We start from the raw sequence: 21,422 nt of genomic DNA, 5'->3' as shown, positions 1-21,422 counted from the left end.
TGGGACGGAAGGCTCTGGAGGCCCTGATTGGGCACATTCCACACAAGAACAGTCCCCAGTGCTCAGGGTTTATGAGGTCCAGGGGCAGTTCACAAGGAGGAGCAGGGTTCACCCACGACCCACTGAACTTCCTGGTGGCTATGGTCTAAGGTAATTTTTAAACTAAGCCCATTAAAATAATGGCTCACTGAGACCGGTGTGGACCAGGAGAAGTAGGGCACCTCTGTGCGCTGCAAGAGAATTAGTTTTTTGTTTTCTTATCCTTGGCCAGGCCATGTGGCATGTGGAATCTCAGTTTCCGGACTAGGGACCAAACTCGTGCCCCCTGCAGTGGAAGCAAGGAGTCTTCACTTGATCTTAGCCAAAAGGCCTAGAAGCAATGGAAACGTGGAGTCTTAACCACTGGACCACCAGGGGGGTCCCAGGAGTCAACGGATTAGAACCTTATAGTACCAGGAACTTCAGACCCCAGAAGAGGCAATGGCCACACCAGTCTCATGGGGTGCCAGGGCCCCGAGGCAGTCACCACTATCACCCCCGTTTTACAAACAGGAAGGCTGAGGCACAGAGAGGGAAGCCACTTGCCTGAAGGGCCCAGACAAGAAGGGGTGGCAGCCTGGCTCTAGAGTCCTGTCTCTGAGAACCAGCTGAACAAAACTTTCATCTCGGGGAGCCACGCAGCCCTGTGTGGCCCCCAGGAATCTCTAAAAGCCACAACCATGTCCCTCACTGCACTCAGCCTCCTCCCTAGTGGTAGGGTGTCTCCCCCAGTCCAGCGACCTAGGCTCCCCACCTCGAGGTCACTCTAGACTCTGCCCTTGCCCCCACAGCAACACCCTGGCCCGGGCCCCAACACCTCTCCCTGGCAGCAGGCTTGCCGCCCCCCTTGGCCTCTCCACCTGCCCTCCTGCCTCTGCCTGGCCCTCCTCCACAAGTCAGGCAGTGGGCTGAGCCAGTCTCTCCACACCCTGAACACCACTCAGGTTCCCAGTGTCTGGATCTCTCATCACACCTGCCTCCCGGCCCCTCACAGCTTCACAACACAGCTGCTGCCCTGCCTGGAAGGTTCTCCCCAAGCCCTGGCTCAAAGCAGATCCAGCGCCTGATATTGTTGCTGTTGCTCAGACACTCAGTTGTGTCCGACTCTTTGTGGCCCCATGGACTACAGCCCACCAGGCTCCTCTGTCCACAGGATTTCTCAGGCAAGAATACTGGAATGGGTTGCCATCTCCTTCTCTAGGGGATCTTCCCAACTCAGGGATGGAACTCGTTGTCTCCTGTGTTGACAAATGGATTCTTTACCACTGAGCCACCAAGGAAGCCCGATGCCTGATATACCCTCCCACAGTCCCCTGCGCTCTCCCCTCTCCGCCTGGCCACAGCAACCCCATGTCTGTCGTACCCAACAGGCTGAGCTCAGGGTCAGCCGGGCCCCTCTGAGCGCTCACACTGCCTTCCTGGCATCTGGCCGAGGCCTAGCTCACATCTGCATGGAGAGACTTTCAATGCCACGGTCAGATGGGGCTGGGGGTGGAGTATGCAAGCTGGGACACAGAAAGGAGCATGCCCAGGTGGGACACCCCGGATCTCTCTCCCCGAGCCCAACAGGATCCACAGGTGGCTCAGCGTCTTCATCTCCATGGCTCCCACCCATCCCTTCCTGGGACCCCTGCTCCAGAGCTGGTGGTCCCCGTGGTCTCTTCTCTACCTGTGGCCTCGGGATCTGGTCAAACCAGCCCTAAGAATGAGCTCGCGACTGGGCTTTCAAGACAGCCTCCCTGTGTGTCCTCAGGCAAGGGGCCTCAGTCCCCTCCTCTGTGAAGTGAGGCAACAGGAATGGTGATTTCAGCATGACCCCGGGTCAGGCTCTGGGCAGATGTGTGCTCTCCCGGGACTGTCGTTTGTCACATGCACCTCTTTCCTCCCCGCCTCTAGAAGGGATTTTCAGTTCCTCCAGCCGGCCACAGTGGGCATCGCTGCCTCAAGGTCTGCACCAGCAACCCCTCTCTGCTGTGAAGCCGAGTTCCCATTCCCCAACACACCCCCAAGCCCCTGTCAGCCTGAGCTCACACACCACCTCCTGTCAGAGAAGTCCAGCTAGACTCCCTTCGCCACCACCACACACACTTCCATCCAGGGAGGGCCGTGCCTATGTGTCTCCCTCTCGGTCCCCACCCAAGGGTCCCCCCACACTGACCACCAGCACTAACAGGAGCATCAAGAGGGAAGGTGACAGGACTTTCCTGGTGGCTCAGTGGTAAAGAACTCGCCTGCCAATGCAGGGGACACGGGTTCGATCCCTGGTGCAGGAAGATCTCACGTGCTGCGGGGCAGCTAAGCCCGTGTACCACAACTATCGAGCCTGTGCTCCAGAAACTGCAAGTCACAACTGCTGAAGCCTGAGTGAGGCAACTACTGAAGCCCGCACACCCTAGAGCTCGTGCTACACAACAGAGGCCACAACGAGAAGCCGGGGCACCACAACTAGAGAGCAACCCCTGCTTGCTGCAACTAGAGAAACGCCCTCACAGCAGTGAAGACTCAGCACAGCCAAAACTTAATAATTTAATTACATTAAAAAACAGAGGAAAGGCGACAGGTGGTGGCAGCAGCCCTGGTCCTACTCACCACTGTGCCCCAGCCTGGGACCAGCTTGCGGCAGGCAACCCAGTGCTCCCTGGACCGCTGCTGGGTGACAGTCACTGGGGAGGTGGTGGGAGAGCCCTCCTGCCATGACAAAGCCTGTGACCTTCCAGTGCAGAAGGCAGCCAACTTGTTCTCCCAGCAAGCTATGCTGAAGCCATTGGGCTGGCACCACATGGCAAGGGCCTGCAGTGTGCCTGGCACTGTTCTACGGACTATACGTGTATTGAATAGCACGGTCTTCACAGCAACTGACAAAGGCAGTACTATTATTATCTTCACTGTCCAGACAGGAAGCACAGCTGTGAGCGACACTCCCTCCCCAGGGGCCAGCCAGCCAGTAAGCTACAGCACCAGGGTTTGAACCTGGGCAGTATTAGCTCTCAGCCCCCAAAAACCAGGGCAGAGGTTTTCCCAGAGTAGGCAGAGGCCAAAAGCATCAGCATGACCTGGAAACTCATTGAAAACGCAGATTCTCACCACCCTCATCCACCAACCCAGTGAATGTGCAACAGAAACCCAATGTGCCAAGCCCACTGACATCTCACAATCCAGCCACTGGCTTTCCTGGCACAGCTGACTGGACGCTTGAACCCAGAGGAGGCAGCCGATTGGCTTGCCACTGGACCAATCTGTTGCCGTCTCTCACTAGTGTCACACCCTCCTGCAGGTGGATTGGATGAATGAAGATGAGAGGGCGGGACTAGGGTCAGCTGAGTTGTGGAGCCTGAGGTCTGAACCTGCCTGGGTGCCCATCCCAGGTCTGGCGCCCACCAGAAAGGCAGGTGGTTAAACCTCAGTTTCCCCATCTGGAAAATGGGGATATATTAGCTGCCTCCCCAGAGTGGGGGTGTTTAACACAGCCTGTGGTGACGTTGGCACCCCAAGTACTGAACCAGCTGTGGCTGACATTCCAGGTCAGTAGGGAAGACTCCGGGGGGCTCTAGAGAGAAGAGAGGTCCCACCTCCAATGGCCCTTTTCACCCCTTCCAGCCTCTGACCTGAGATGCTTTTACAAGGAAGTTAGGTGAGTTTCATGCTAGGAGACATGCCCATGTCATATCAGACTTGTGTAGGAAGAACAGAGGTGGGGGATAGAAAAAAAGTCTACATGTGGGCCATTCTATATGCAACAGTTAGGCCAGGTCTCTCCCTAAAGTCAGTGCTGTAATTCAAGAAGAAGTAATGGGAAAACAAGATTAAAAAGAAGTGGTGAGCATGCGGCTCTCATGAAGAGTAGACAGGACAATGAAAGGCAGCGTGGCACTGACCCCAGGCGCTGCAGAAGCAGCCAGGGAAGGTCTCCGGAGCACAGCTGACAGCCTGAGTATGGACTGGGGTAAGGGAGCATGTAGAAGTGACGGCTTTTCTTGGGTGTGGTTCTGTGAGTGCAAGAGGGTGTCCTTATTGCAAAGGGAGCACACCAAAGCCTTTCAGGCTGACGTGTCACACTGTCTGCTTCTGATTTTGAAAGTGTCCAGCAAGAACGTATCATCTAGAGCAAAAAATGTGGTCCCTGGCAGCCTAGTCACAGTTGATGCTTGGGGTGGGTGGAGGTGTTCCATGAACCGTGCTTCAGCTTCTCTGCACACTGGGAAAAAGGGAATGCAGACCCAAACGGCCTCCCAGGACACCTCGGAAGCCACCTGGCTCCCACAAGGCACAGCCACCACGCTTGTTTCCTGTTTGGGCTGCCAGCTGCCCCACCGTACCTGTTTTTGAGAAGATGAGCTGCAGGATGAGAGGCCGCCGAGTGACGATTCCTGATCCTCGGGGAAGGAAGTCCCTGTGGGAGGGGAAATGGACAGAAATTACTCACGAGGCCGGCTGGCAGGGGGCAGGAAGTGTGACCACAGATGGTGGAGCAATGCCCTCTTGCAATCTGCGTGACTTCAGCAAAGACATCAACCCTAGCAGGGCACCAGGGACTGCTCCGGCCTTGGAGGGTCCTGAGGCCATGGAGGGACAGGGAGGGAAAGGACTGAAGGCTGGTGACAAAGGGAACCCTTTCCCTTCGCCTGGCTATGTGCCAGCCCCAGCACGTTCAGAGGCCCCTTGTCCTGACAAATGTTTGGACCATTTCCCCCAGACTCAAAAGACATTGGTACATTTTTTTTTTTGCAGTTTTTTTCCCTTTATTTATAATTGAAGGATAATTACAATATTGTGTTGGTTTCTGCCATATATCAACATTTCTGACCTACATGCTTTAAAGTAATATAATGTCATACATATGATATAAAGACTAAAATAAAAGGAAAGTTATTTAATGACAAAATACAACGTGTTTCGGGACTTCCAAGGTGCTCCAGGGGTTAAGATCTTGCCTTCCAACACAGGAGGTGCGAGTGTGATCCTGTTCGGCCAGCTAAGATCCCCACCTGCCTCACAGCCAAAAAACCGAAACATAAAACAGAATATTGCCTTTGCTGTACACCTGAAACACAACATCGTAAATCAACTATACTCCAACAAAAAAGGTTTAAACACCAGAATGTTTTCAACAAATTTAAAAAAAAGACTTAAAAAAAATTACGATGTGTTTCATGTCCCCAAAAGACAAATTGAAAGAGATGGGAAGTGGATCACTGGTTGTCATGGGGATGAGAAACAGAGTGGTAAGCTTTCTGGGGGATGGAAATGTTCTAAAACTGGACTGTGGTACTATTTACTAATACTTACTATAAGTGTCTTTAAAAAATCACTGCATTTAACATGGGTGAATCTCCTATCATGTAAATGATCCCTCAATAAAGTAATTTATTTTTAAAAAAATACGCTATGGACTTTACTATGGGAAAATTCAGGCAATACCTGCACTGACTTACACCTGGTTTCACACAGGGTGGGAAGATTGGAGACCATCCTGAACCATTGAGAAAGCCAACTGAGACTTCCCTGGTGGCCCAGTGGCTAAGACTCAGTGCTCCCAGTGCAAGGGGCCTGGGTTTGATCCCTGGTCAGGGAACTAGATCCCACATGTTGCAAGCGAGAGAGTGCACACCACAACTAAAGAGCCTGTGTGTTACAACTAAGACCCGGCATGGCCAAGTAAATATATATATGTATTTTTTAAATAAAGGCAATGGAAAGAGCAGGAGATCCAAGTGGGCAAAGGAGTAGAAGCACCATTCTCAGAGGTCACTAAGGGCATGCAAAGGATTCTGTTTCGTGTAAAATGGAGAAAGGCTCTAGGCTCAGGGAATTTTAAACAAGTTTGCACCCAGGTAAACATTTGGATTCTAAAGGAGATCAGTCCTGGGTGTTCTTTGGAAGGCCTGATGTTGAAGCTGACTCCAATACTTTGGCCACCTGATGCGAAGAGTTGACTCATTGGAAAAGACCCTGATGCTGGGAGGGATTGGGGACAGGAGGAGAAGGGGATGACAGAGGATGAGATGGCTGGATGGCATCACCGACTCGATGGACATGAGTTTGTGTGAACTCCGGGAGTTGGTGATGCACAGGGAGGCCTGGCGTGCTGCAACTCATGGGGTCGCGAAGAGTCGGACACGACTGAGTGACTGAACTGAACTGATACATTTGGATTATCTGAAATTTGTGCAGAACTCTAGGTAAACATCCTTGGTGCCACCCGGCTTCCCAGTACTACGACAGACGGTGTCTCAGAAGCACCCCAGCACCTCTGTCCGGACAGAGCCCCAGAGGAGGGCGTTGGTTCTCAGCACAGGCTCAGAACCTGTTCACCCAGTGGGTGGAGGAAGGGAGGAAGCGTACCCTTGTCACACACCATGCACTGTGAGGTTTGAGCCCCATCGGACGGTGGGTAGGGTCACCACACTCAGGCAGGGCCTCCTCTGGCTGGACACAGGGATCTGGCAGTGACCGACCACATGGTGTGGAGGCCTTTGAGATGAGGGACCCTGTATAGGCAGGTTGGCTCTGGAGGTCCTATGGGGGTACTACTGGCAAGCAGCAGAGTAGGGTGCTGGAGTAGGACAGGCCCAGAGAGGGGTGCCTGAGGTGACGATGGAGGTCACAATAGAGGTCATCATTCTTAGAGCAAAGCTACCTGATAGAGTTTGGGGACAGCCAGGGTTTTGTTTGGTTTGGTTTCGTTTGGCCACAGCACACAGAGTGCAGGATCTTAGTTCCCCAACCAGGAACTGAACCCTGCAGCACCTGCAGTGGGAGCTCAGATTCTTAACCACTGGACTGCCAGGGAACTCCCTACCTCATTTGCTTTTAAAGGTATGTGACTTTAAAAGACCCCTCTGGCCACTTCTATAAAGAATTGATGCTTTTGAACCATGGTGCTTGAGAAGACTCTTGAGGGTCCCTTGGACTGCAAGGGGGGCAAACCAGTCAACCCTGAATATTCATTAGAAGGACTGATGCTGAAACTGAAGCTCCAGTACTTTGGCCACCTGATGCGAAAAGCTGACTCACTGGAAAAGGCCCTGATGCTGCTGCTGCTGCTAAGTCACTTCAGTCATGTTCGACTCTGTGCGACCCCATAGACAGCTGCCCACCAGGCTCCCCCGTCCCTGGGATTCTCCAGGCAAGAACATTGGAGTGGGTTGCCATTTTCTTCTCCAATGCATGAAAGTGAAAAGTGAAAGTGAGATTGCTCAGTTGAGCCCGACTCTTAGCGACCCCATGGACTGCAGCACACCAGGCTCCTCTGTCAATGGGATTTTCTAGGCAAGAGTGCCGGAGTGGGGTGCCATTGCCTTCTCCTGATGCTGGGAAAGATTAAAGGCAAAAGTAGAAGGGGGCAGCAGAAGGTGAAATGGTTGGATGGCATCACCGACTCAATGGACGTGAATCTGAGCAAACCCCAGGAGATAGCGGAAGACAGAGGAGCCTGGTGTGCTGCAGTCCATGAGGTCACAAAGAATCAGATGTGACTTGGTGACTGAACAACTGACTGCTTCAAGGGGGAGGGTGGGAGTGGAGAGGCAGGCAGGAGGTGACTGCCTTGGTCAAGGTGAGTAATGATAAGGACTGGTTTGGGAGACAGCAGGGACCCAGAAGGCATCAACAGACACTGGACAGAATCCAGAGGAGCTGAGGCACCAGCTAGCCATGACCAGGGGCACAGGATGGATGGAGAAGAACCGTGGAAGAAGAGGAGAACATCCCAAGGACACACACGAGTCCCTAGAGGATGAAGCCCGCAGCTCCTGGGAGCACATTCAAAGCCCTCCACACCTTGCACACTAGCCATGGAGCCACGCTCCAGAGCACAAAGAATCTGTGGGCCACCCCGGCCCTGCTCGAGGCACGTCATGCCCGCTTCACGCAGTGTAACCGTCTGAATGCGACTGCCAGCCTCCCATTTGGCAGATAAGGAGAATGAGCATCAGTGAGGATTTTGCAACCTGGCCAAGGTCACCGGCTTGTTCACTCAAGTATTACTCACACCAGTGGAGCAGTGGAGGTGCTGGGGACAAAGAAGACACGCCATGGGGGTAAGAGGCAGCGAGCGAACGAGACAGGAGCCGCGTGGGAATGGAGTCCCCAGGGTCCCGCGGGCGGGCTCCCTCACGCTGCTGTGTGCGGCTGAGCCGGCTCCTGCTCCTAGCTGACTGGTGTGCCACTGCACGGATGGACTGGTCTGCTCACCCACCAACTGACTGACGCAGATTTGTTGTTGTTGTTGTTATAGTCACTCAGTTGTGTCCAACTCTTTGCGACCCTGTGGACTGCAGCGTGTCAGGCTCCTCTGTCCATGCGATTCTCCATACAAGAATACTGGACTGGAATGCCATTTCCTTTTCTGGGGCATCTTCCCCATCCAGGGATTGGACCCAGGTCTCCTGCTTGGCAGGCGGATTCTTTACCACTGAGCCACCCAGGAAGCCCCTGCAGGAGCAGACCACAGTCTGATCATCCACTCACGAGCTGATGTGGCTTTTGGGGGTCTTCTTCCAGCTCGGGGCCATTACAAATAAAGCCACTCTGAATGTTCTCACCTGTGCCTTTTGTTGATGAATGCCCCATTTCTCTTGCTGAGTCACAGGGCAGACGTGACCTTGAACAGGCAAAACAAGTCTCCGCTGATAGAAATCGGAGCAGTTGGTTCCCCCTCTCCCCTGGTAGGGGGGGTGGGGTGGGGAACTGACTAGAAGGGGCAGGAGGAGACTTTCGGAGATGATGATAACACCCTCTATCTTGATCTGACCAATGCATGCGTTCATTTCAAAAATGAAAACAATGAAGGTGTACATCTACAATTAGGACAACGCCACATCTGAGTTCAGTCCCAGGAAGGCCATGAGTACAAGCAGGTCCAGGAGATGCGCTCACGAAGATTCAGACACTCAAGCACACAGAAAACACTCCATTAAAATCTGCCCACGGACACATTATTATCTTTTTCGTTTCCCAGAGGGGACTAGCTCAGACCTAAAGAATTTTAAAGGGCTTCCTGGTGGCTCAGTGGTAAAGAATCTGCCTGCAATGCAGGACACATGGGTTCAATCCCTGAGTCGGGAAGATCCCCTGGAGGAGGAAATGGCAACCCACTCCAGTATTCTTGCCTGGGAAATCACATGGACAGAGGAAATCCCATGGTCCATGGGGCCTCATAGTCAGACTCAACTTAGTGAGTAAACAATAGCCAGAAAGCACTTTAAAGCCCATGGAGGAGGCTAATTAAATGATGGCCCATTCATGCCACTCTGCAGTCACACACATCCACAAATACATACTCCAAGAACAACAGCAAAAAAGAGCTTTTTATCTCCTGACACGGAACTTCCTTCTGGGTGTATCAAGTAAGGAAAACAAAAGGTGCGGAAGAGAGTCTGTGTTTTCTAAGTAAATAAAAAGCCTCAAACCAGAGCCCAGGTTGGCCAAGCGCCTATTGGGAGGGAGAGTCACGGCAGGTTCTGAAACATCTTTGAATTCTACCTCATCCACATGGACTACTGACTCCAAAAAATACTTTAAGAGTAGCTCACATTTGTCGAGGGCTCCCTGTATGCCAGGCAAGAAGCTGAGAGGGCTTTTCAGGCTATTTAACCACGACAATACCCGACGAGGTGGTCTGTGAGCTCATTTTATGGAAGTCACTAGGCCCAGAGGCTGGGCACTAAGGTCACTCGGCACCCAGGAGTGTGGACGGAAGCCCGTGGGGTCTGAGCCTCTGACCGCCAGACCCCCACCCTCTGGGCCTGCACGTCTGCTGTGGAAGCTGCAGCCATCTCCCCGGCCATGACTAGGCTTTCGATCCTGCTGTTGGCACATGCTGCCCTGTGACCGTTCTGGGTGCGTCCGGGGGCCCGGGCACCGTGAGCACAATGATGACACCACAGACGATGGACAATGAGAGCCTCAGAGGAACATGAGGGCCAGTGTGATGGGTGCTCCAGGCCCTCGCCGGGGAAAGGTGGCTTTCTGGGGCTGGGACTTGGTGGCAAGTGGGAGGGACAAGTAGAGGCCAGAGGAGGCAGAGCCTGAGAGGGAGAAGGCTGAGGGACGAGGCTGGGTGGGCACGGGGGCCTCACACACCAGGCTGGGAGTTCCAGGAGCCCTGGGATCCATCTGATTGTGTTATCTAGAAGCCTCGGACTGCACCAGGCACCCTCAGTCTCAACAGTCCCTGAAAAGCAGTCCCCAGAGAGGATGGATGCATGTGTATGTATGGCTGAGTCCCCTCGCTGTTCACTTGAAACCATCACAACATGTTCATTGGTCAGGTCTACCCCAATTCAAAATAAAAACTTCAAAAAAGGGACTTCCTCGTGGTCCAATGGCTAAGATTCTGCGCTCACACTGCAGGGGGCCTGGGTCTGATCCCTTGTCAGGGAACTAGATCCCACATGCCATGCAACTGAAGAGCTGCAACTAAGACCTGGCACAGCCACACAAAGAAAAGCACCCCCCCAAAATCTCCGAGGGGCTCAATGAGAGGCCTAAGGTCCCGCTGTGCCCTAAGGCCCGCCCACAGGGTTTCCTGGCACCCAGCAGCAGCGGCATTCCTGGGGCCCTCCTGGTCGGGGGAGTGGAAGGAAGCCACACCCACCCCCACCCTCTGGGCCCCTCTGCCTCAACACTGACTGTCCACTTCTCAAGAGGGACTTTCAAGTCTCAATCTTCGGCTTCCTCCTCCCAGACCCCACCCACATTCCACTGGGCACACCAAGTCCCTCCCCTGATTCAGAGTATGAGTTCATGCGCCTCCTTTCTCTTCCCTGTTGCTGCAAGGGCCACAGTGCCCCAGGCTGCCCTTCGTACTGTGTGACCTTGGGCGGGCTTCCCAGCCTCTCTGATTTGGGTTTCCTAGTTAGTAATGGGGAAAGAACCTCCTGCCAATCCAGGAGACATAAGAGATGCAGCTTCCTTCACTGGGTCAGGAAGATTCCCTGGAGAAGGAAATGACAACCTGCTCCAGTATTCTTCCCTGGAAAACCCCATGGACAGAGGAGCCTCGTGGGCTACAGTCCATGGGGTCGCAAAAGAGCTGGACACGACTCGGCGGCTCGGCACGCATGCGCAATGGGAAAATCCCACTCATCCTAGAGGGCAGCTGGGTACCAGACAAGCAGGCTCCTCCTCCGCCCATGACTCGCTCCCTGTAGCTCTGGCGCAAACGATACCTCCCTGGGGAGATTTCTCCCATTCTCGTTCATAGGTCCAACCCCCCCCCCCCAACCCCTCAACCGTCTTCCAAAGCACAAACACTCCACATGCCACTTATCTGCTTCCTGTCTGCCTCCCCATGTCAGCTCCCCAGAACAGGATCTGGAGTTTATTCTGGTACACAGAAGGTGCTCAATAAGTGTTGTTTAGTCACTCAGCCATGTCCTACTCTTTGGCGACACCATGGACAGAGGAGCCCTCCAGGCTCCTCTGTCCATGGGATCCTCCAGGTAAGAATACTGGAGTGGGTTGCCATTTCCTTCTCCAGGGGAATCCTCCTGCTTTAGGGATCAAACCTGCATCTCCTACAGTGCAGGAAGATTCTTTACCACTGAGCCACCAGGGAAGCCCTCCAACAAATGTTAACTCTGATAGTTTCAGCAGCCCTGTCCTCTAATCCACTGGGCCCAGCCCTGGCCCCAGGCGTCTGACCGTGGTTATCCTCCTCAAACAGAGGCCTGGGCCTCCAAGCCTTCCTCCTGCAGAGGTCACATGACTGATCACAGGTTTGACAGGGTCCCTCACCTGCCCATCCCCCCAGGACCGCCTGCTTTCAGCTGAGCCCCTCTCCCCTCAGCCATTGGATTCTCCCCTGTGCTTCTGGCCTCCAAGCCTTTGCAAAGGCTGTTCCCTCTGCCAGGAAACCCTTCCGCTCAGGCTCTGCAGGTGCAGCAGATTGCACCTCTCTCCCAAATGCACACCCTCCGCTTCCCACTCCCACCAACAGGGCCTCCAGCGAAGGGCCAGGACTGTGTTGGGACAAGACTTCACCTAGACTGGTCACCACTGGGTCCACAGCACCTAGAACAGTGCCTGTCACATAGCTGTTGTCGTTTAGTCACTCAGGGGAGTCTGACTCTTCCAGATGCCACGGACTGTAGCCCCGCCGGGCTCCTGAGTCCCTGGGATTCTCCAGGCAAGAATACTGGAGTGGGTTGCCATTTCCTTCTCCTGGGGATCTTCCCGATCCAGCAATCAAACCAGCATCTCCTGTTTGACAGGTGGATTCTCTACCACGGAGCCACTTGGGAAGCCCTGTCATAAAGCAGGTGCTCATGCGACGCTGAATGGACTCTGGAGCCAGACAACCTGGGTTCAACGCCCAGATCTGCTCCCACCCTGGGCAAGACTCTGTCCTCCCTGGGCACTGGTCCTGCTGTCCATGGGACGGAAGGACACCACCCATCGCCAGGATACATGACCTGGGGCAAGTCTCAACACCCTCTTGGAGCCTCGGTCTCTGGGCTCTGAGACGGGCCGCCTCTCCCTAGAAGGTGCCGTGGGCTCTTGGAAAGGCAGTAGGGGCTGAGAGGGAAAGGCACAGCAGCAGGAGGAGCTGTGGGCCACTCAGAAGGCCAGCTGTGTGTTCACTTCTGAAGGGAAAGCAAGGCCTCTCCTGCAGCCCTTTGACTTCCACCCCTCTCCCCACCCCCAGAAGAGTGGAGACACGAACAATGGAAACCAAGAGGACCCCTAGAGAGGGCAAACACAGAAGCTAGCAGTGGATGAACCAGCCCGAATCCAGAGCCTGTGAGGGCCCAGGCAAGGGCCCAGACTGGGATCCATCCCTCCCTCATAATCAAATCCTCCCCAGGCTGGATTTCCCTGCTGGTTCAGGTGTTAAGACTCCACGCTTCCACTGCAGGGGACATGGGTCTGATCCCTGGTCTGAGAAGTTCTGCATGCTGCAAGGTATAGCCAAAAAAATTTTTTAAAAAATCCTCATGGGGTCACCCTAAGCCTCAGTGTGGCTGGGAGACCTCAGCCCAATGCCAGACACAGGAAGAGCTCCTGGCTTGGAGCCCCACGTGCCAGAGCAATGCCAACTCCCTCTCTCAGGCTCTCATACAGGGAACCCTGGGCTGCCACCCAGCCCAGCTCTAATCCATTCCGAGCAACATCTCAGTAAACCCTCTGGGATTCCCTGGTGCCTCACACAGAAAAGAATTTGCCTGCAATGGGTTTGATTCCTGGGTCAGGAAGATTCCCTGGAGGAGGAAATGGCAACCCACTTCCTTGTTCTTACCTGGGAAATTCCATGGACAGAAGAGCCTGGAGGGATACATTCCATAGGTTGCAGAGTCAGACACAACCGAGCGACTAAACAACAACAAACCTGAACGATGTCAGGGCCGATACTCCCATTTCACAGGTAGGTAGACTAAGGCTCTGTTTCAGGACCTGCCCAGGTCACTCAGAAAGGAAGCAGCAGAATTAGGAGGGGAACCTGGGTGGGACACCAACGAGGCAGAGCCCCTAGTCGCCCCCCTCACCTACCCACGGGGCCTCTTTGCGGTATTACTAGAACAGAAACAGGTCATCACGACTCCAAGGCTATACAGTCTCCAAGGCTATAGCACCCAGTCTGTGCACACCCCACCGGTCCCAGCCCTGCTCCCTGACTTGCCCATGTCCCCTCCCGATGCCAGCCAACAGTAACCATCGGTCACCCGCCTGCCCTCAGTGTCCCAAGGAAGGTGCCACTGTGTGTTCTGGTCAACCCAAGGGGCAGGCAGTGTGGTTACACCCCTGACTCAGACCACAGGACCCCTCCTGCCTCTCGTCTCCCACCCTGCCCAGAGGCAAGACCTGTTGGCTCCACCTCCAAATGGAGCCTGAATGGGCCCCTTTCCCTCCATATCCGAGGCCTTCTGCCTGGCCCACCAGTGGCTGCCCCTCCCCTGCCCACCCTCAACCCTACACTCTGTTCTTCCCAGAGCAGCCATGGGCCACCTGTGGACACCAAGTTAGGCATGACCTCCCCTCTGTTCGGAGCCCTCCCAGGACTCCTACCTCACTCAGGTTATAAGTCCAGGTCCTGGGGACTTCCCTAATGGTCCAGTGGTTAAGACTCCGTGCTTCCACTGCAAGGAACATGGGTTTGATCCCTGGTTGGGGAATGAAGACCCTGCATGCCACAGACCATGGCCAAGGGGGAAAAAAGTCCAAGTCCTTCTTACAGCCCACGGGACTCTCCTGGCGTCATCTTCCCAGTCACCTTGCTGCCCTCACCTCCTCCTATCATCCCCGCGCTCACTTGGTTCCTGCCACTTGGCCTCCTCCATGTTCACCAAGCCCACCAGGCACAGTGCACCTCAGGGCCTTTGCTCTGGCCGCTCCATGGACCTGGAATTCTCTCCCTGCAGCCTTCACACGGTCAGCTGGCAACTCCTGGCCTCTCTCCTCCCTGCTCCACCACCGATATGAAGCAGCTCCCCCTGCATCACCCACCATCCTGCTCAATTCTTATTTCTACTCATAACTGCCTCCTTCCAGCTTGCTGATTTGCCCACATGGTTGTGGTCTGTCCCTTCCCACCCACTGCCCTTCAGAAGCTGCCCTGCAGCTTCGTGGGGCAAAGGTCCTCCATCTGGCACATTCCCTAGTCTCCTCCCAGCTCCCAGGCACAGAGCCCAGCATGAGGCAGAGGACCAGTGTTTACAGCATGAAGGTCCAAACCTGCCATCGTACAGGTAAGGAGGCTGAGTTCAGATGGCAATGGGACAATGGGACAGGTTGTGGACACCCTCACTGGCTTTCACAATCTCACTCCCAGGTGCCACCCTTCACAATATTCCCAGCAGGCTCCTCCCTGTTCAGGAATCCTGCAGGTTCTAGGGGCGGCCCCGCCCCTGGCACTCAGCCATCTGGTCACCTGCTCTGTGTCCACATGGCCAGGCCAGAGGCAAAGGCAGGAAGCAGCCCACGGGGCCGAGCGGCCCAGGCGCTGGGCCTCTCAGCCCCTGGTTAGCATCCAGATGGGGCCACTTCCACTCCAGACAACCTGTGCAGGTCAGGTCATACCTGTGTACCTCAGTTTCTTCATCTGTCAAGTGAGGTAAGGTAGATTGAAAGGTCTGCAAGAGTTCTCACTAGGAAATCAATCCTGAATATTCATTGGAAGGACTGATGCTGAAGCCGAAGATCCAATACCTTGGCCACCTGATTTGAAGAGCCTACTCATTGGAAAAGACCCTGATGCTGGGAAAGACTGAAGGCAGGAGAAGGGGGCGCCAGAAGACAAGATAGCTGGATGGCATCACCAACTCAATGGACATGAGTTTGAGCAAACTCCGGGAGATAGGGAAGGACAGGGAGGCCTGGCATGCTGCAGTCCACAGGATCTCAAAGAGTCGGGCACAACTTAGCGACTGAACAACATCAACAACAAAGAAAGACTCAACACAGTATGAGTCAGATCACATCCCACCTTTGCTCAAAGCACACCCCCTGGCCCCGCAGTAGCCTTCAAGCCCTGAGCAATCATCCCATCCTTCTCTGCCCTCACCCCCACCTTCACCTCGCTCACTCCTTCTGGCTCACTCCTTCTTGCTCTGGTGGTAAAGCAGAGCAAGCAAGCCAAAGCAGTTCCTGCCTCAGGACCTCTGCACATGCTCATTCTCCACCTGGAATGACTTCCAACTCCCCCTCCCCAGTTTGTCCACAATCCTGGCTTCCTCTGGTCACTCAGGACTCAACTCAGATGTCACCTCCCTGAGAGGCCTGACTGTCCTCTTCTGACAGCCCCTGACCTGGCCCTCGGGTTTTCCTGAGCGGGTGTGCAAGAACGGCTACTCCCTGCGGCAGTGCTTTCTGGAGTGAGCCCATCAACCACCTCGAGGCCCATCAGCAGGGAATTGGCTAAATCAGCCTTGGAACCGTCCCAGGGAGCAATCCAGGCCACATCACTAAAAGCAAAGTGCGACGGGCAGACAGTTTGTGCGCTCCAATTTTTTCTTTCTGCCTGTGTACGGACAGTAAGCATGAAGGTGACACCCTGAGGTCTTAATGGAGGTCGCCGATAGGGTGAGAATGGAAGACCATCGATTTTATAATCTCCGATGCCATTTGGATTTTGGTGTTTTGTAACTTTTCCTTTTTGGCTGTGCTATGAGGCATACAGGATCTTATAGTTCCCTAACCGAGGCTCGAACCTGTGCCACCTGCATTGGGAGCATGGAGTCTTAACCACTGAATCACCAGGAAACCCCATTTTATAATTTTTTGAACTGTGCTAATGCTGGAGAAGACTCTTGAGAGTCCCTTGAACTGCAAGGAGATCCAACCAGTCCACCCTAAAGGAAATTAGTCCTGAATATTCACTGGAAGCACTGATGCTGAAGCTCCAATACTTTGGCCATCTGATGCGAAGAGCCGACTCACTGGAAAAGATCCTGATGCTGGAAAATATTGAAGGCAGGAGGAGAAGGGGCCAACAGAAGATGAAACGGTTGGATGGCATCTCCAACGGGAGGGGGAGTTGGAAGATGGTAAATGACAGGGGAGCCTGGCGTGCTGCAGTCCATGGGGTTGCAAAGAGTTACAACTTAGTGACTGAACAACGAACAACATTATAACAAGCAAATATGAATTTGTAAGTTTTTTTTGGCCACACCACGAGGCTTGCGGAATCTTAGTTCCCCAACCGTGCACTGAACCTGGGTCACAGCAGTAAACGCGCCAAGTCCTAACCTGGATGGCCATTCTAATTTGTAATTTTTCAGTTGTAGTGAGGCTCCAAAGCCAATGGTCAGCCAAGCCCCATTTTTAAAGGTGATGAGGAAACCACGGGTAACTGGAAAACCAAGCTCTCAACTCCACCTCCTAGGGGGCCCTCTGACACCTCCTGGCCGCTCTATACTGCAGCAGGGGGGCCTGACCTGTATGACCTTGCCAGCAAGGTCACTCACTTCCTAGGCCTTGTGTCATCTGCAAAATGGGATGTGGCAGGAGACAGCGCAGGTACGATGGAGGTACTGGGTGCTCCTGCGAAACTGTAGGCCCTAGGCGGGGGTCAGCCACGTGGGATTTCTAGCTCTGCAGAGGTCTACCACCCAGGGGCCCAACCGACCCCAGGGGCAGGGTGCTGGTAAATACATGGAAAGGAAGGCAGGGCAGCGCCCCACCCCATTCCCGGCATTCCAGAACCATCCTCCTTGAAGGCTTCCTTCAAGCAAGAAGGTGGGGCTTCCCTGGTGGCTCAGTGGTGGAGAATCCGCCTCCCAGTGCAGGGGACGGGGGTTCGATCCCGGGTCCGAGAAGATCGCACATGCTGCGGAGGAACTAAGCCCATGTGCCACAACTGCTGAGCCCTAGGGCCTGGGCTCTGCAACAGCAGGAGCCGTGAGAAGCTTCTCATCGCAATGAGAAGCCTGCACACAACTAGAAAGCAACCCCCCGTTGACTACGACTAGAGAAGAGCCCGTGCAGTGACGAAGACCCAGCACAGCCAAATAAATAAAATTATTCAACAACAAAATAAAAGAGCAAGAGGGTAGACGACTGGCCTCTGGGGATGAGCATGCTACTCCCTCACCTCCCAGCGTGATGGGGTGTCACACTGAGGAACCGGCCAAGGCAGAGCAGGAGCACAGTATCACACAAAACAGGGAGGCCTTCCCGCCCTTCCCCAGGTGGTCTCTTTCCCACTCCCTAGAGCCCGCCTCTCAGCGAATCCTGACTTCAACATATACAGATGCGCCCCTTCTCTCTGCTCAGTCCCAACATCCTTAGACTAAGTCCCCAAGGTCACAGTCACATCCCCGCGCCCCTGTCTCCCGGGCCATCCCTGATGTTCTCAGGCAGCAGGCAAAGAGGGTTTTTCAAACCACAGGCCAGATCATGCTGCACACGCTTAAAACTCACCTGGAGGGACTTCCCCAGTGGTTCAGCAGCTAAGACTCCACCCACCCAACACAGGGGAGCCCGGGTCCGAACCACGGTCAGGGAACCAGATCCTACATGCCACAATTAAAGATCCCTCCTACTGCAACTTAGATTAATCAGCACAGCCAGATTAAACCAAACAGAAAAATCACCTGTAGGTTCCTGCACACCTGGAAAAGAATCAGTGTCCTCCTCACAGCCCACAAGGCCCTGCCTGCACCAGTATTCTTGCCTGGAGAATCCCATGGACAGAGGAGCCTGGCAGACTACAGTCTATGGGGTCGCAAAAGAGTTGGACACGATTTAGCAACTGAACAATAAAATAAGCATAAAAAACAGTGCCTGGCCCATCAGGTCGTTGGCAGGCAGGACTAGAAAGACGAGTCACGTGAAGCCCAGTGCCTGGCACACGTGGGGCCCTGTTCCACAGGATCGCTCACAAAGGGATGGGGAAGGAGGGGGATGTCACCCCCTGGCACTCCCAAAAGGTCTCTGGCAAGAAGATTCTAAGCCTGCCCTCTTTTCAGGACAGCAGCCCCCTTCCAGGGATCAGCCCTTAGCCTAGCAGACGCACAAATCTGTCGACCTCCAAGGCGGAGAAAACAAGAAACGACCTAAAAGTGTGTGCAGAAAACACACTCATGATTACCAAAGAGGATAGAGGGGTGGGAGGGGGAAGATAAAATAGGAGGTTGGGATTAACATATCCATACTACTATATATAAAATAAATAACAGACCTACTGTATAGAACACAGAACTATTTTCAACATCTTATAATAACCTTTCAAGGAAAAGAATCTAAAAAAGAACAATACATTCTTTTTGTATATTCTGTGTATATAACTGAATCACTATGCTGTACACCTGAAATTAACACATTGTAAATCAACTATATTGCAATTCAGGCAGGAAAAAAACCTCATGCAAGAGAGTGACTGGATTTAGTGAGACCGAGGAATACCACACAGCTGTAAAGACAGCACAGAGTAAGGGAAAAACAGCCAAGTCAATGACAACAGCTGGAGACGTCAACTCCCCACCTTCAGTAATGGACTTCCCTGGTAGTCCAGGGATTCCCTGGTGGCTCAGATGGTAAAGAATCTGCCTGCAAAGTGGCAGACCCGGGTTCAATCCCTGGGTCGGGAAGATCCCCCTGGAGAAGGGAATGGCTACCCACTCCAGTATTCTTATGTGGAGAATTCCATGAACAGAGGTTACAGCCCATGGGGTCGCAATGAGGACATGACTAAATGACCACCACTTTCACTTTTGCTGGTGGTCCAGTGGTTAGGACTCTGGGCTTTCACTGCGCAGGGCACGGGTTCGATCCCCAGTTGGGAAACTAAGATGCTATGAGGCGAGGCCAAAACAAAAAAACAAAAACAGAAAAAAATCACTGGACAAAGGATGGCTGAGGAAGTAAGAAAATGTAAACTCCACCACCATAAACCAACAACCACCACCATAAACCAACAAGACCTCAAGGCATGTATAGAGCACTCCACCCAAAAGAGCGCAATCCACCTTCTTATCAAGGGCACCTGGAATAGGTTTTCCAGGATAGGCCACATTTGAGGTCATAAAACGATACTGAGTAACTGCGAAAGGCCTGAATGAAATCATACAAAGTATGTTTTGTGACCACACTGGCAGCAAGTTTGGAAAAAGTAACTGCAGGAAAGTTTGGGAAATTCACAAATACATGGAAACTAAACCCTATATTCCTAAATAGCCAGTGAGTCAAAGAAGAAATCACAAAGGGAATTAGAAAATACTTTGAGATGAATGAGAATGAAAGCACAACATCAGAAATCTTGCAGAGCACAGCTGAAGCAGCACACAGAGCGGAATGTATAGATAGAGGTAGAAGGGGACGACAGACGATGAGAGGGCTGGATGGCACCACCGACTCGATGGACATGAGTCTGACTGAACTCCGGGAGTTGGTGATGGACAGGGAGGCCTGGCGTGCTGCAATTCATGGGGTCGCAGAGGCGGACACGACTGAGCAACTGAACTGACGTTAAAGGAAAAGACTGCAATTTTGTACATGTCAATTATACCTCAATAAAGCTTTAGCAACTTTTTCCTAATTAAAACCATTTTAAAATTTGTTTTTAGAAAGAAGAAAGATCCCTGGAGGGCCAGTGGTTGACTCCATGCTTCCACAGCAAGGAGCATGGTTTCAATCCTGGTTTGCGGAACTAAGATCCACATGCCCCACATTGCAACCCCCCCAAAAAAATGAAGAAAGAAATCTGAATAGACCCATAACAAGCAAAAACCTACCCACAAAGAAAGGCCTGACTCAAACAGCTTCACTGGTCAACTCTCACAAACATGTAAAAAATTTATACCAATCTTTCACAAACTCTTCCCCCAAATAGAAACACCTCCTAGCTCATTCTATGAGGGCAGCATTACCCTGATACCAAAGCTAGACAAAAATATCACAAGAAAAGCACAAATCAGTATCTCTTATGAATAAAGACACTCAAGAAAATCCACAACAAAATATTAGCAAACTAAATCCGGTAACATAAAAAAATACGCCATAGGGACTTCCCTAGTGGTCCAGTGGCTAAGATACCGACCTTCCAAAGCAGGGGGCCTGGGTTTGATCCCTGGTCAGGGAACTAGATCCCATATGCCATAACTAAGACCTGATGCAGCCAAACAAATAAATTAAACATTAAAAAAAAATATGCCATAGTCAAGTGAGATTTATTCCAGGAATGCAGTGTTAGTCCAAACGGAAAAATGAATCAATGTAATACACCATATTGGGCTTCCCTGATGGCTCAGTGGTAAAGAATCCACCTGCCAATGTAGGAAACATGGGTTCAATGCCTAGTCCAGGAAGATTCCACATGCCTCGGAGCAACTAAACGCACGTGCCACAACTACTGGGCCTGTGCTCTAGAGCCAGGGAGCTAGAACTACTGAAACCTGAGCCCAGGAGCCCGGGTTTCAAAAGAGAAGGCACCGCAGTGAGAAGCCCAAGCACCACATCCAGAGGGTAGCTCTCCCCATGGCCCACTCGCTGCAACCACAGAAAAGCCTGCACAGTAGCGAAAACCCAGTTCAGCCAAAAGTAAGCAGAGGAACATTATCATTTTTTAAAATTTCACCATATTAACAGAATAAACGACAAAACTGTACGATTATCTCAATAGATGCAGAAAAAGCATTTGGCAAAATTCAACACCCTTTCATGAAAAAGACACTCAATGAACTAGGAATAGAAGGGAATGTCCTCATCTTAATGGGTTTCCCTGGTGGCTCAGCTGGTAAAGAATCTGCCTGTAATGCGGGAGACCTGGGTTCGATCCCTGGGTTGGGAAGATTCCCTGGAGAAGGGAAAGGCTACCCACTCCAGCATTCCGGCCTGGAGAATTCCATGGACTGTATAGTCCATGGGGTCGCAAAGAGTCGGACGTGACTGAGCGACTTTCCTCTTCTTCTCATCTTAATAAAGGACAGATATATCTACACAAAACC

At 52.8% G+C, this 21,422-nt stretch overlaps 1 protein-coding gene across 14 annotated transcripts in view; it reads right to left on the bottom strand.

Moving 5' to 3' along the window:
* The window catches only part of DNM2 (dynamin 2), an 88,361-nt gene that overhangs the window by 52,508 nt on the left and 14,431 nt on the right, over positions 1-21,422 (bottom strand). For all 14 annotated transcript variants that reach the window (XM_060415478.1, XM_042249954.1, XM_060415480.1 and 11 more), the window contains exon 2: positions 4,356-4,429. In XM_060415478.1, coding sequence (XP_060271461.1) covers positions 4,356-4,429 — 74 coding nt within the window. The remainder of the gene's footprint in view (positions 1-4,355; positions 4,430-21,422) is intronic.

Source organism: Ovis aries, chromosome 5 (genome assembly GCF_016772045.2).
Source record: "Ovis aries strain OAR_USU_Benz2616 breed Rambouillet chromosome 5, ARS-UI_Ramb_v3.0, whole genome shotgun sequence".
Taxonomy (NCBI): Eukaryota; Metazoa; Chordata; class Mammalia; order Artiodactyla; family Bovidae; genus Ovis; species Ovis aries.
Note: the sequence above shows the minus strand (reverse complement) of the source record. Positions and strands in the feature narration are given on the sequence as shown.